At 43.8% G+C, this 15,685-nt stretch overlaps 1 protein-coding gene across 4 annotated transcripts in view; it reads left to right on the top strand.

The window, feature by feature from the left end:
- The window catches only part of RBM47 (RNA binding motif protein 47), a 206,562-nt gene that overhangs the window by 179,665 nt on the left and 11,212 nt on the right, over positions 1-15,685 (top strand). For 2 of the 4 annotated variants that reach the window (XM_025384907.1, XM_025384908.1), the window contains 2 exons: positions 11,666-12,819; positions 13,849-14,055. In XM_025384907.1, coding sequence (XP_025240692.1) covers positions 11,697-12,819; positions 13,849-14,055 — 1,330 coding nt within the window. In that variant the 5' untranslated portion in view covers positions 11,666-11,696. The remainder of the gene's footprint in view (positions 1-11,665; positions 12,820-13,848; positions 14,056-15,685) is intronic. The other 2 variants (XM_025384909.1, XM_025384910.1) reach the window with 2 other exon arrangements.

The raw sequence follows: 15,685 nt of genomic DNA, 5'->3' as shown, positions 1-15,685 counted from the left end.
TACTAAAAAATACAAAAAACTAGCCGGGCGAGGTTGCGGGCACCTGTAGTCCCAGCTACTCGGGAGGCTGAGGCAGGAAAATGGCGTGAACCCGGGAGGCGGAGCTTGCAGTGAGCTGAGATCGCGCCACTGCACTCCAGCCTGGGCAACAGAGTGAGACTCCGTCTCAAAAAATAAATAAATAAATAAAATAAAAGGTACCTACCATGTGTGCCAGTATATAATCATATTACACAACTCCAAGATAGACTCCACCAGTAATTCTCAACAGAAAGCAATTTTGTTTGTACCCCCTGCCCCCAAATGTGCAATGTCTGGAGACATTTCTGGTTGTCACAACATTGTGGAGGTGGGGGCGCTTTTGCGTCTAGTGGGTGGAGGACAGGGATGTTATGAAACATCTTAAAACGCACAAGACAGCCCCCCATAACATAGAATTATCACAAATATCAATAGGGCTGAGGTTCGAAAACCCTGGGTTAGAGAACACCTGTATTCCCTGTGCAGCTCAAATTCTGGGATTTTATGAAACTAGATAATATATGTGAAATAAATTTTTTTCGGGGAGGGGAAGACAGAGTCACCCAGGCTCGAGTGCAGTGGTGCGATCTTGGCTCACTGCAACCTCTGCCTCCCAGGTTCAAGCAATTCTCCTGCCTCAGCCTCCCAAGTAACTGGGACTACAGGTGCATACCACCACGCCTGGCTAAGTTTTGTACTTTTTTTTTTTTTTTCAGTAGAGACAGAGTTTCACTGTGTTGGCCAGGCTGGTCTTGAACTCCTGAACTCAGGTGATCTGCCCGTGTCAGCCTCCCAAAGTGCTGGAATTATAGGCGTGAGCCAGCTTGCCCAGCCTGAAAGAATTTTATAAATTGCAAAACACTATATGAATTCAAGCCTAGTGTTAAATGATAGAAGCCACTGTGGCTTCTCCTTCCTTTTCCTTTCTGGTATCTGTCAGTCGACCTTTCTGCTCCTTGCCAGATCCCTCAAAGGCTTAGGTCAAAGGAGCCAAGGTAAGGAGTGAAACTAGAAGTCCCTCCTACTGTTTGTTCATGCATTGGAAAAACGTTGGCCCAAGAGGCATATGTGTGCTGAATTTGTGGGTTTCATTTTTGTTTGTTTCAGCATTACCCCATCAACCTTTTGAGACAAAGTATAAGTAATGCTTATTTAAAGGGAACAAGGCTGGGTGCAGTGGCTCACACCTGTAATCCCAGCACTTTAGGAGGCCAAGGCAGGTGGATCATTTGAGGCCAGGAGTTCAAGACCAGGCTGGTCAACATGGTGAAACCTTGTCTCTACTAAAAAAAGCACTAAACTTAGCTGGGCATGGTGGTGCATGCCTGTAGTCCTAACTACTCTGGAGGCTGAGGCAGGAGAATCACTCAAACCCAGGAGGTGGAGGCTGCAGTGAGCTGAGATCGCGCCACTGCACTCCAGGCTGGGCGACAGAAAGAGATTCCGTCTAAATAAATAAATAAATAAAGGGAACAAGATAATAGATTCCTAACTGGTATTTGTGTGTTGCTAAACCCCTGCAGAAAATCTCCCCACTCCACCCCTTTCAGGAGGGTGGCTTCAGCCCTCTTGTAGTACACAGCAGGCCTCCCTGAGAACCCACAGCAAAAGGCTGCATTCTCAGGTGTGTGTTGATAGAAACGCCTGGGAAAACTGAGCCTCTTGGCTTTGCATCTGTTTATCATACACAAGCATTCATTGAATGATGTGCTTTGAAATAACAAAATCTGTACAATCATCAACACAATTAAGACCCATTATGAATGAACTCTTTCTCAGATGAGCGAGGGGTGGGCAGAAGGCATGGCCCAGAATGTCATTATTCTGTTGTATCTTCAACCTCTCAGGATCTTACCTAAAGAAAGGAGAGTCAAGGAGAGATGTTTATGTGCCCCAAGGGCCATGCTTTTCAATAGCAAGAGGTCCCTGCCTGTTAATAGAAAAAAAAGAGCCTGTGTTTCGAAGTCTTCGGCTTATTGTTTGGCCTCCCAGGTAAATTCCGTGTTCTGCCTCCATTTTGAGTGGAACTCCTTTTCCACTTTCAAACTCTGAGGTAATAGAAACATCCTGGTGCCAGGGACCTGCCCAAGAGTGGGTGTGTCCTCTCCAATGTTTATTCTACTGGGTGGTGGTAACTTGGACCAAGGCAGTAAGATAAATGCTCAGGGTAAGGCCAAATCTTGGAAACTTTCTGCAGAAACTGTTTTTCTCTCTGATTTCCTACCCCATCCCCTCCCTCACCCTGAGTTTGGGGCAACATCTTCCTTTACCAAATAATCAAATAATTTTTCTGTAAACCATGATAATCAAATAATTTTTCTGTAAACCATGAGGTTATTCTGAACTTTTGTGACAGACACCTCTCTAAAACACAAGCTATGACTTTCAAGTGACATTCTTTAAAGTAATAATAATTGCCAACCTTTTTAAACAAATTGTGTGCCACACATTGCCAATTGTCACTTAGTCCTGGTGCTATTACTAGAACCATCTTAGAGATGTGGAAATGGAACTAAGGTGATTTGCCTAAGGAGACACAGCTAGTAAGTGGCGCAATCATGACTTGAACTTAGATCTCTGACTCCAAAGCCTTTGCTCTTACGTGCATTGTGTGTGTTAGGTCATGCTTAAGAAGTGATTATTAGGACAAAATTTTATGGTATGAATAAGCAACATCAAAATAGAAATCTAACCACAGAGATAGAATTACCTCTTGGATCAACACGTTTTAAAACCCTCCACTGAATTAAATTCCAGGTAGTGATTGGAAGACGCTGTACCCCACTGTATATAGCTTCAAATTGCAATTTGTCAGCTGGTCAGCAAATAAAGGTCTCCCAAGAATTCCAAATTGCATACTCATCTCAAACACACACACAGACACACACACACACTCACACTCCAAGAGCTGTGAACCAAAGTTAACTGGTAGTCTTATTTATTTTGACATGGAGTCTCACTCTGTCGCCCAGGCTGAAGTGTAGTGGCGCAATCTCGACTCACTGCAACCTCTGCCTCCTGGGTTCAAGCAATTCTCTACCTCACCTTCCTGAGTAGCTGAGATTACAGGCACCCACCACCATGCCCGGCTAATTGTTTTGTATTTTTAGTAGAGGTGGGGTTTTACCATCTTGGCCAGGTTGGTCTTGAACTCCTGACCTTGTGATCCACCCGCCTCAGGCTTCCAAAGTGCTGGGATTACAGGCCTGAGCCACCGCTCCCGACCAGTAGTCTTATTAATTCTAGGGTAAACTCATGTGTGTTTTTGATCCTAGGTAAAGACTGGTATGTAAACATTGAAAATATTTCCCAGTAGTACACTGGTATCCTTTGCCCTCCAAAATGTCCCAGTTCAAAGTTAAAATCCTAATGAAAGGTACTCTGAACCAATGCTAAAAAGAGAATTCAAATCCTTGATGATGTCTGCTTTACCTGTTTGCCTTGAAATTTTATTTCAGTCCAACAAGTTCAAACTCTCCCTAAAACATAACGAAAATCCCTAGTTCAGAATAATAATAGCATGGTTTGAAAGTATATTTTTTCTGCTTGTTTTATATACGAAACTATGAGTAAATGATTTATTTCAAATATATTGCCATGTTTATTTAATGCTAGCAGCCTTCAGTGAAGACTCATGCTTTTTTAGTGTTGGGAAGAATAGCTGTGTGCTGGGAGGGTCCTACCTCAGGGGATTTGGCATTTACATAGATGGTTGGACCTTTTGCATCCAGTGTGGCAAGTCTCTTCATGTTCTTTCTGGGAGAGCTTCTGTAAAGTGCTTTCGCCAAGGATTAGGTGAGAAACAGGCTTACACATGGATGCATAAGCCACATCACCAGTGGAGAATCACACTCCAGACAGCTTACCTGCTATGAAAGGAATCTGGGAGACTCTGATACACCAGTCTCCACCAGAACTCGCACGCTAGGCTTCTCTACGGACTGGTTTAAAGTTGGCTGGGATAGCCTCTTGCCTGTTTTCCTGTAAACACAGAATCCTACATAGGGGCAAGATTCTTACCTCCAGTTTTGTTTTTTTTTTTTTAAGTTTGATTGTCTTTTTTCATTTTTTTTCTTTTTTTCTTTTTTTTTTTTTTGTTGAGACAGGGTCTCGCTCGTCACCTAGGCTGGAGTACAGTGGCGTAATCATAGCTCACTGCAGCCTTGACCTCCCAGGCTCAAGTGATCCTCCCACCTCAGCCTCCCGAATAGCTGGGACCACAAGTGTTACGCCACCACACCCAGCTAATTTTTTTAGTTTTTGTAGAGATGGGGGTCTCACTATGTTGCACAGGCTAGTCTCAAGCTCCTGAGCTCAAGCAATTCTCCTGCCTCAGCGTCCCAAAGTGTTAGGATTAAAGGTATGAGTCACCACGCCCAGCCTTAAGTTCAATTTTCTTGGGCTAACATTCCTCGATCACTTCGTGCTAGGTTCTGCACTAAGAACTTTACACCAGTCATTTTATTTAATCCTCATTACAGCCCTATGATGAAAATCAGACTCCCAGGGTTCACATACCAGCTCTGATGCTCATTAACTGAGAATCTACTTAGCCTCTGCGTGCTTCAGCTTCCCTATCTGTAGAGTGGAGACCCTAGTAATATCCCATATAGACATTGTGAGGATTGGAATGAGTTAATATGCACAACAAGCGTAGCACTCTGCCTGTCACATAATAGGCATTCAGTAAACACTAGTTAATACAGTCATCATTTTAGAGAGGAGAATATAGATTTAATGCTGTTAAATGACTTTTCTCAAGGTTCACAGCTAGAATTAGAGGAACTAAGATTTGGACTTCAGACTCTCTGACTCTAGAGACTTGCATTTATTCAACATGCTATGAAACCTAAACCAGAATGCCCAGTCCTTTTAAAACTGTCACATGGCGAATGGATGAAATTGGGGGACTCCGTGTCACTTATCTAGATATTTTGATTTGCTCACAGATAAGTTTCTACTTCTGACGTATACTTATTATTCATTCTGTCCACACTTCTGCCCCAAGCAAGAATCTCAACATTCAGGATACAGTATTTCACACTAGTCCCCAGACACCCCTGATATATTTAAAAGCAAAGTTCTGATGGTATGTGGCCTTTAACTTGGGAAACTATGCCCTTATCAGAAACGAATGTTAACAATGTTGAGGTGTATGACCCTTTTGAAGCAGGCTCTGGTCAGTAACCATGAGGACAAATACCTTAATTCTCAACTATTTGGCATTCGAAGCGTAATTCAGTTAACTGAGTTCAGTTAACTCAGAAGTCAGCTCCACAAGGACGAGGTCCACCATAGCTAGCACAGTATCTGGCACATAGCAGGTAGTCAGTAACTATTTGCTGAGTGAATGAATGAATAATTGAAAACAAACCCTCTTGTATCTCTTTTGGAATTTTAAGAAATTATCATTAATATGTAAGTGTCAGGAGCTGAGCCAACAACCTTCATCAGACATTTTCTTCTTCCATGTCTCATAAATTTGGCCATTGGAGTTAAATGGAAAACAGCTTGGAAGAGGGGAAAATGTCAGCTAAACAACACTGTCTTTAAAAAATGTTAGAATTTAAGGCCTGGCACAGTGGCTCACGCCTATAATCCCAGCACTTCAGGAGGCAGGAAAATCACTTGAGGTCAAGAGTTTGAGACCAACCTGGCAAACATGGGAAAACCCCGTCTCTACTAAAAATACAAAAAGTAGCCAGGCGTGGTGGTGCACACCTGTAATACCAGCTACTCAGGAGGCTGAGGCAGATGAATCACTTGAATCCTGGAGGTGGAGATTGCAGTGAGCTGAGATCGCGCCACAGCACTCCAGCCTGGGCGACAGAGCGAGACTCCATCTAAAAAAAAGAAAAAAGTTAGAATTTAAAAATTGGTCCTGAAATTAAGTTATCATTCAGCATAGGAAAACTATTATATGTAGCAAGCAGAATCTATGTGACTTAGCCTCAAGGATGTGCTCTTCCACATCTCCTAGCCCAGGGGTCAACGAAGGTGGAGAGTAAATACCTTAGGCTTTATGGGCCACACTCTCTGGGTCTCAACTATTTCACTTTGCCATTGTTATATAAAAGCAGCCATACATTATCTTTTCTTTTTTTTTTTTTCCAAAGGATAGGGCTGTGTTCCAATACAATTTTGCTTATAAAAACAAACAGCAGACCATATTTGGCCCACAACCATAGCTTGCCAATGCTGATCTAAAGCACATATAAATATAGTAAGTTAAGCATTTTTGAGAGATGGGTCATATTAACTGTATAGTTGTCTTTTTCAAAGTAGCTTGAAAATCTTTTCCTTTTTGTTATTGTTTGTAATTGTTATTTGTTTTGTTATTGTTGTTATTGTTGTTTTTGAGACAGGATCTCACTCTGTTGCCTAGGCTAGAGTGCAGTGGCGCAGTCACGGCTCACTGCAGCCTCAGCTTCCTGAGCTCAGGTGATCCTCCCACCTTAGCCTCCCCAATAGCTGGGACTACAGGCACACACCAGCATGCCCGGCTAATTTTTGTACTTTTTGTAGAGATAGGGTTCTGCCATGTTGCCCAGGCTGGTCTCGTGCTCCTAAGCTTAAGCAATCTGCCTGCCTCGGCCACCCAAAGTGCTTGAATTACAGGCGTGAGCCACTGCACCCAGCCTCATTTATCCTTTAATATATCTAAGCGTTTGGCATCTGAATTCATTGAGTAGAGCAGCACACCATATAATGTATTTAATATGGTATATTAAACATGATAATAAGGAGAATAAAACTTGTAGGCCATAAGATTTTCTTGAATGTGTTAACCTGAGTCAGGGTACCTTTTTTTTTTTTCTTTTGAGACGGAGTTTCACTCTTGTTGCCCAGGCTGGAGTGCAATGGTGCCATCTCTGCTCACCACAACCTCTGCCTCCCAGGTTCAAGGGATTCTCCTGCCTCAGCCTCCCGAGTAGCTGAGATTACAGGCATGTGCCACCACGCCCAGCTAATTTTATATTTTTATTAGAGATGGAGTTTCTCCATGTTGGTAAGCCTGGTCTCGAACTCCTGACCTCAGGTGATCTGCCTGCCTCAGCCTCCCAAAGTGCTGGGATTATAGGCGTAAGGCACCGCGCCCAGCCCCGTGTACCATTTTTTAATGGCCTCTAATGAAATCCTGATTTTATCGACTCTAATTTTTGTCTTTTTTGCATCTCTGAACCTTCTCGCTTTTTTTAAGGATTTTGTTTTTACTGTGGTATATTATACATAACATTTTACCATTTTTAAGTGTATGGTTCAGTGGCATGAAGTATATTCACACTATTGTGCTGCCATCACCACCATCCATCTCCAGACCTTTATTATCCCTAATTAAAATACCCACACCCGTGAAGCACTAATTCCCCACTCCTCCCTTTCTCCAGTCCATGGTAACCACTAGTCTACTTTCTGTCTATGAATTTGACTACTCTAGGTACCTTATATAAGTGGAGTCATCTAATATTTATCCTTTTGTGTCTGGCTTATTTCACCATTAGCATAATGTCTTCAGGGTTCTTCCATATTGTAGCACATATCAGAATTTTATTCAAGGCTGAATAAGCCAAGCACAGTGGCTCACACCTGTAATCCCAGCACTTTGGGAGGCCGAGGTGGGTGGAGCACCTGAGGTCAGGAGTTCAAGACCAGCCTGGCCAACATGGTGAAACCCCATCTGTACTAAAAATACAAAAATTAGCCGGGCATGGTGGTGTGCACCTGTAGTCCCAGTTACTTGGGAGGCTGAGGTGGAAGAATTGTTTGAACCTGAGAGGTGGAGGCTGCAGTGAGTGGAGACTGCACCACTGCATGGCAGCCTGGTGACAGAGTGAGACTCTGTCTAAAAAAAAAGAAAAAGAAAAAAGGCTTAATAATACTGCATTGTACACGTATACCACATTCTGTTTATCATAATCCATTGATCAACATTTGGGTTGCTTCCATCTTTTGGCAACTATAAATACTGTTGCTATTATACGAGTATCAATTTGAGTGTTTTGGGTATATACCTAGAAGTGGCATTGTTGGATCAAATGGTAATTCTATGTTTAATTTTTTGAGGGACCATCATCCTGGTTTTTTACAGCAGGTGTACCATTTTATATTCCTACCAGCATTGCATGAGGGTTTCAGTTTCTCCACGTCCTTGCCAATGCTTATTTCCTAGTTTTTGTTGTTTTTATAATAACTATCCTAATGAGTGTGAAGTAGTATGTCACTGTGGTTCTTACTTGTTTGTATGCAATACTAGTAGTTGGTGTAATAGACATAGCAAATTTGGATATTACATTAATCAATGTCTGGCTCTAATTAGATATCTATGCATGTATGTATGCATTGATTCTTTTCCTCCAAAATTACAACATGGTTTATAAGAACATGTGAACAATAAGATAAATAATACAAACAGCTCAATTCATGTCACTGGGAAAACTGAAAAAATAGAAGAAAACTAAAAAATGAAACTATAACCCAAATTAGATGAACAAGAAAGTGTGTTGTAATGTCCCCTACAGTTACTAAAATTGGAGTGAAAAGAAATCAATCGTGAACTTCCTGGTGGCCAAAGTAAAAATAAAAACAGGGTCGCTAACATGGTTTGTTTACTACAGAAGATGAAAGCACAGGAAAAAAAAGGCTTTTCTTGGCTCATTGATGTAAGAAATAAGCTATCGCTATTTTAAAATATGTAGAGATAATTGTGTTACTGACACCAGCAGATTTCAGACTGAAAGCAAACAGGATTTTTTTTTGTATTATTGGGGTTGGGATTGGCAATGACTCCATAGCCTGACTACTGGAAGACTGTTTTTGTGGGTAGAATAGTAGTTTCAAAGTGCAGTTGGGGTGACAGGAAGGCAACTCCACCTATCTCAGCAGAGAGATAAGTTCTATTCCCTTGGACTTTAGTCAGTTAATGTTGTATACAGTACAACAGGTAAGAGCTTGAATTGTGTCCTATGTATTTATATACATAGCTGGCATTTCCTGCCCAGGTCACAGATTGTAACTACATGGGTGTTTATACAAATAGCCTTCTTAAAAATATATCCTTATCTTCCATTTGGAAGAAGGGAAAGGTCTTCATGTTCGAATTTAATGTTGAAATTTCTTGGTTGGGTGCAGTGGCTCATGCCTGTAATCCTAGCACTTTGGGAGGCCAGGCAGGAAGATTGCTTGAACCCAGGAGTTTGAGACTAGCTGGGGTAACATAGTGAGACTCCATCTCTATTTTAATTGGGATCTTTTTTCTTTTTTCTTTTCTTTTTTTTTTTTTTTTTTGGTTCCTTTTTTTGTGGAAAACAAGGTCTTTCTATATTTCCCAGGCAGGTTTCGAACTCCTGGGCTCAAGTAATCCTCCCACCTCTGCCTCCCTAAGAGCTGGAATTACAGGCACAAGCCACTGCGCCTGGCCCTCCATCTCTATTTTTAAAAAAAGAAAAAAAAAACTTTTTCAACTTGAAACTACAGAAACTAATGTATCGTTTTCCAAGTATACTACAAAAAAATTTCATGATAACTGGAGATGTCAAACCAGCTTCCAAGCACTTGAAGAGGAAAAAAATAATAAGAATAGAAGCCACATGTAACAGATATTTTTAAAGAACTGAAAATGTTTATCTTAAGAATTACTCTAAAATTGAAAGAATTGGTCTAAGATTTTACTGAAAAGTTTGGATGAAAAATAATAACTGATATTTCTTGAGCATTTATAACGTTCTAGGCACCATTCAAAATGCTGTGTATGTATTAACTCACTCCTCTAAACTTAATGAGGTCAACACTATTATTATCATTCCTATTTTATAGGTAGGGAAACTGAGGTGAGGCATGGAGCAGCTAACACTAGCAAGTATTGGAGCTGAGATTCATACACAAACATATGCAGTCTGGCTCCAGAAGCCACATACTTACCTGCTAAACCATACTGCCACTTGATACTAGAGCAAATTAACCACAGAAGGACTATTTTGGCCATCTGGCAAATAAATAGCTTAGATTTATTTTGTTTCATTATAGTTTTGTTTTTTCCTTCAATGATCAAATTCATTTTTATTATCCTTGAAATTTCCCTTAATATTCTTGTATACATCTCCTAGTCCTAAATTTTAAAAAAATGAATGATACTCCAGGTTCTAATTAATTGATGAAACCTTATACAGCCATTAAAGATGATGTTTTTACAAAGATTTTTAAGAATATGGAGGAATGCTTATAACATAAAGTAGCACCATGTAAATTAGGAAGAAGCCAGGCTTCCCCCTCCCACCTCCTCAAGAAAACATCTGGAAAACAGATGGGAAAGTTTCATTGTGCTATTATTGGGTTGGAAAATTAGGACTAATTTCTTATGTACTTTTCTTAACTTTCTATAAAATTCAACTGAATGCTTTTATAGTCCAAAAAATGAAATATATTTCATTTTTTAAAGGCAAATTGAAGCCTTTCATTACAAAAGTATAGTCTGCAGCTCTTCATGATAATCTTATTGCATAATTTAGAATCATTTCCACAGAGCCCTCGGCCATATAAGCGAAGGTGGCACAGTTCAGACCTGCACTGTGATAGGTGGGTGTTTAATTAAATTTAAAATCCAGCTCCTCAGTCACACTAGCTCCATTCCAAGTGCTCAGTAGCCACATGTGGCAAGTGACAGCTTTTCTAGCATCATAGAAAATTCCATTGCCCAGTATGGGTTTGGAAGAAAAAACAGGGAATCTGGAGCCAGAAAACTTGGAATCAAGTCTACCCTACTAGCTGACACTTACTGTGTGAAATGGGGCAATTTACTCAACCTCTCTCAGCCTATTTCCCCATGACCAAATTGGGACTGAAGATAATATCACATACCATATACAGAGGTTAAGAAGATTAAGAAAATGCAGGTGACAGTTCTCCGAAAACAATAGTGTGGTTTACCAGGTAGATGCTGCTTCCCAGGCCTCCAGCTTGAAGTCAGTCTAGCTTTTCGAGGACTGATTCCAAATCTTTGAATGCTTCACACCAAGAATTTTACCTGAATGCCACCATCAAAATCAGATTAGCTCTTATTACAGTTCCTAGACCAAGTCTGTGGCAATATGGGCATTTCATTTCTTCCTTGTAAAAAGCTTTAATACACAGCTCTCTCTATACAGTGACACCTCCTAAAAGTTTTCTTTAATAATTTAAAATCTTCACTGTATTTCCATTCCTACAAAGAAAAAGACTCCCTTAAAAAAGAAAAGAAAAAAGGTTTGTTCACCAAAGAAATACGTGAAGTTTGTCAAATTCCATATAACAAGGAAATCAGGCGGAGTTAACGGTGCAGGAATGAAGCAAAAGAATGTGAGGTTTTTACCAACAATGATAGCAGTTTCGCAAAACTTCAAAGCTATCGGGGTACTGATGAAATGGAAGTACTTGCTCATTCTGATTTTTTTTTTTTTTCCTAACTCACTTCTGGTTCTTATGGCAAGACAACTTGACTATTTTAGACAAGTGTAGGGCTGCTGCATTTCCAGAACACCTCCATTCTATTTCTCATTTAAACCACCTCACCTTCCCCGTGGCCTATTAATGCATACTTGCAAGGCTGCGAAACAACCCAAAGGAGGCAAGATCCAGCGGTTCCCCACTCACGCTCCTTTCTGCTTCCCAGGTTTCCGCCAGCTGTGGATGCCTTTGACATTATGACCGCAGAGGATTCCACCGCAGCCATGAGCAGTGACTCGGCCGCCGGGTCCTCGGCCAAGGTGCCTGAGGGCGTGGCGGGCGCGCCCAACGAGGCGGCACTGCTGGCGCTGATGGAGCGCACGGGCTACAGCATGGTGCAGGAGAACGGGCAGCGCAAGTACGGCGGCCCACCGCCCGGCTGGGAGGGCCCGCACCCGCAGCGCGGCTGCGAGGTCTTCGTGGGCAAGATCCCGCGCGACGTGTACGAGGACGAACTGGTGCCCGTGTTCGAGGCTGTGGGCCGCATCTACGAGCTGCGCCTCATGATGGACTTCGACGGCAAGAACCGCGGCTACGCCTTCGTCATGTACTGCCACAAGCACGAGGCCAAGCGCGCAGTGCGCGAGCTCAACAACTACGAGATCCGCCCGGGTCGCCTGCTAGGCGTGTGCTGCAGCGTAGACAACTGCCGCCTCTTCATCGGCGGGATCCCCAAGATGAAGAAACGCGAGGAGATCCTGGAGGAGATCGCCAAGGTCACCGAGGGCGTGCTGGACGTGATCGTCTACGCCAGCGCGGCCGACAAGATGAAGAACCGTGGCTTCGCCTTCGTGGAGTACGAAAGCCACCGCGCGGCTGCCATGGCTCGCCGCAAGCTCATGCCCGGCCGCATCCAGCTGTGGGGCCACCAGATCGCCGTGGACTGGGCCGAGCCCGAGATCGATGTGGACGAGGACGTGATGGAGACGGTGAAGATCCTCTACGTGCGCAACCTCATGATTGAGACCACAGAGGACACCATCAAGAAGAGCTTCGGCCAGTTCAACCCTGGCTGCGTGGAGCGCGTCAAGAAGATCCGCGACTACGCCTTCGTGCACTTCACCAGCCGCGAGGATGCCGTGCACGCCATGAACAACCTCAACGGCACTGAGCTGGAGGGCTCGTGCCTGGAGGTCACGCTGGCCAAGCCCGTGGACAAGGAGCAGTACTCGCGCTACCAGAAGGCAGCCAGGGGTGGCGGTGCGGCCGAGGCGGCGCAGCAGCCCAGCTACGTGTACTCCTGCGACCCCTACACGCTGGCCTACTACGGCTACCCCTACAACGCGCTCATCGGGCCCAACAGGGACTACTTCGTGAAAGGTTAGTGGGGGCTCTTCTCCTGGGTGGGGCCTTCAAGAACTTTGCCTCCTAGGCAGGGGGCACCAGGGATATCGTGGCTGGCATTTGCTGAGCTGGTAGGTGCTGAAGGCCCTTCCACCCTCCTTTTGGGTTTGCATTCTGGGTCTAGTTCTTTGCTGGCACCGAAGGCCATCACTTCTGCAGCATTGATAGAAATACAGGTCGTTCTGGGGTGAGCGGTAAAATCACATGGGTGTGCAAACACTGGCATTCTGCCTTGCCGGGGTCCACCAGGTTAGGGGCTCGTCCACCAATCTCTTGGTGCTTAGGTTAAAACCTGCTTGTGATATTAAATCTTAAGATGTTGGTGGAGTCAATGATTTTTAATTTTGTTTTTTGTTATCATTGGTTAGGATATAATGAAACGCAGCATTACCTGGAAAATAAGATACATAGGTTCTGGGTCCTGTTCTCTGATTAACTAGTCTGTGACTTTAGTCACTTTAGTCTCCCCTGGCCTGTTTTCTCAAGCATGAAATGAGGAAGGTGGACTAGCAAATCCCCTTCCAAATCTAACTGTTAAAAAAAATTATTTAATTGTGTGTGTGTATATATATATATATATATATATATTTGGAGACAGGGTCTCACCATGTTGCCCAGGCTGGTCTTGAACCCCTGGGCTCAAGCCATCCTCTAGCCTTAGCCTCCCAAAGTGCTGGGATTACAGGCACAAGACACCGCACCTGGCCCCAATTTTTTTTGGGGGGGAGTGGGTATTCTATGAATGTTTTTCTTTACTGAAATTGCATATACAATCCTAGAAACTCACCCTGCAAGTTTGCCTCTTGTACTAAGCAGACATGCTTAGGATGCAAATCTAGGCTGAAATAGAATGTTGGAAGCATCTTTACCAGCCTATTAAAGAGCAAAGGTGTAGCTACCTGCAACTTAGACTGGAGCAGTTAAATGCTGAGAACTGAGGGCTGAGGTCTGCCTCCAGCACCATCACTGTTGGTTGCTCATCATCTTTTGTGTTGTTATTACAAGCAGGCAGCATAAGAGGCCGAGGGCGAGGTGCAGCTGGCAACAGAGCCCCGGGGCCCCGGGGTTCCTACCTCGGGGGATATTCTGCTGGCCGTGGTATATATAGCCGATATCATGAAGGGAAAGGAAAGCAGCAAGAAAAAGGATATGAACTTGTGCCGAATTTGGAAATCCCTACCGTCAACCCAGTTGCCATTAAACCTGGTACAGGTCAGTATAAACCAGATTGAGAATGCACCCATTCAGCATAAACCCCAGCCCTTCTGTTAGAAATGAATCCAAGCCTTTCTGGGGATCTCACATCTGCACAGGGGTTCCTCTTCTCCCAGGCAGCTAGGGTCAAGGCAAAAAGAAAGTGGCCCCCTGGACCTCCTTATCTAGAACTTCAAGGGATGGTGTAGCTTTGACCATGGTCAAATCAAACTTGCCTGAAGTAAGGTTTTCTTTTTTCCTTTTTTTTTTTTTTTTTTTTTTTGAGACAGAGTCTCACTCTGTCACCCAGGCTGGAGTGCAGTGGCACGATCTCGGCTCATTGCAAGCTCTGCCTCCCGGGTGCATACCATTCTCCTGCCTCAGCCTCCAGAGTAGCTGGGACTACAGGCGCCCACCACCACGCCCAACTAATTTGTTTATATATATATATAAATTTTTTTTTTTAAGTAGAGATGGGGTTTCACTGTGTTAGCCAGGATGGTCTCGATCTCCTGACCTCATGATCCGCCCATCTCGGCCTCCCAAAGTGCTGGGATTACAGGCGTGAGCCACTGCGCCCAGCCGTGCAGTAAGATTTTCAAAGGGTTGTCACCCATTGTTAGTCTTTTTCTCAGTCTGTGGCTAAGTAGGGAGAGTTGTGGGGAGAAGAAAGGAAGAACATGAGGCTCTCTCTATCTTCTGTCAGGTAAAACGTATCTTTTCCTTACTCAGGCCTATTTCTGCCCCAACCATCTGATGTCAGAGGGTAGAGCTTATTGGCCCATTCTGAGAGTTGTTGGGAAGGGCAGAAAATTCCCCTTCAGAATTCAGCAGCACCTTTTGTCCCTTGTCATGGTCTGAGCAAATAAGAATGCTTGGGGACAAGGCAGTGGTCAAAGTTTTGTTGTTGTTGTTGTTTGAGATGGAGTCTTGCTCTGTCACCCAGGCTAGAGTGCAGTGATCTTGGCTCACTGCAACCTCCACCTCCCAGGTTAAGTGATTCTCCTGCCTCAGCCTCCCCAGTAGCTGGAACTACAGGCGCGCACCACCATGCCGGCTACTTTTTGTATATTTAGTAGAGGTGGGGGTTTCACCATGTTGCCCAGGCTGCTCTCAAACTCCTGATCTCAAGTGAGCCGCCCCCCTCAGCCTCCCAAAGTGCTGGGATTATAGGCATGAGCCACCGCACCTGGCCTTTGGTGAAAGTTTTTGCAGCTAATTCCCTGGTTTCTAATTTCCAGCACTCATTTCTTCCTCTAGCTGGATCAGTAGATTGGGAGTAGGGATGCTCAATAATTTCAAGCCAGGGACCTTGAACTTTGCTTTCACATCCAGGCCCCACAAACCTGTTTATCAATGTTGTTAGTGCCCATGGCCATCTAACGTGAGGCCGGTCTTCTGATCCAAACCTGCAAAGAACATTAACTCCATTGTGTGAGTCTAGCACGAACTCACGCAGCACCCCGCAGAAGCATCCAAACACATGGAAAACTCAGTCCGTGGGTGATTGGCGTGACCCTCCTCCAGACGCCCTCCCTGGCTTCAGCAGGAGGAGGTTGAAGAACTTCAGCAGGAGGAGGTTGAAGAACTGTTCAGAGCCCAGCTACTCTGATTTTCTTCTGGTTGAGATTGTACACTTCTTTCCCTA

The sequence above is a fragment of the Theropithecus gelada genome, chromosome 5 (assembly GCF_003255815.1).
Source record: "Theropithecus gelada isolate Dixy chromosome 5, Tgel_1.0, whole genome shotgun sequence".
NCBI lineage: Eukaryota > Metazoa > Chordata > Mammalia > Primates > Cercopithecidae > Theropithecus > Theropithecus gelada.
Note: the sequence above shows the minus strand (reverse complement) of the source record. Positions and strands in the feature narration are given on the sequence as shown.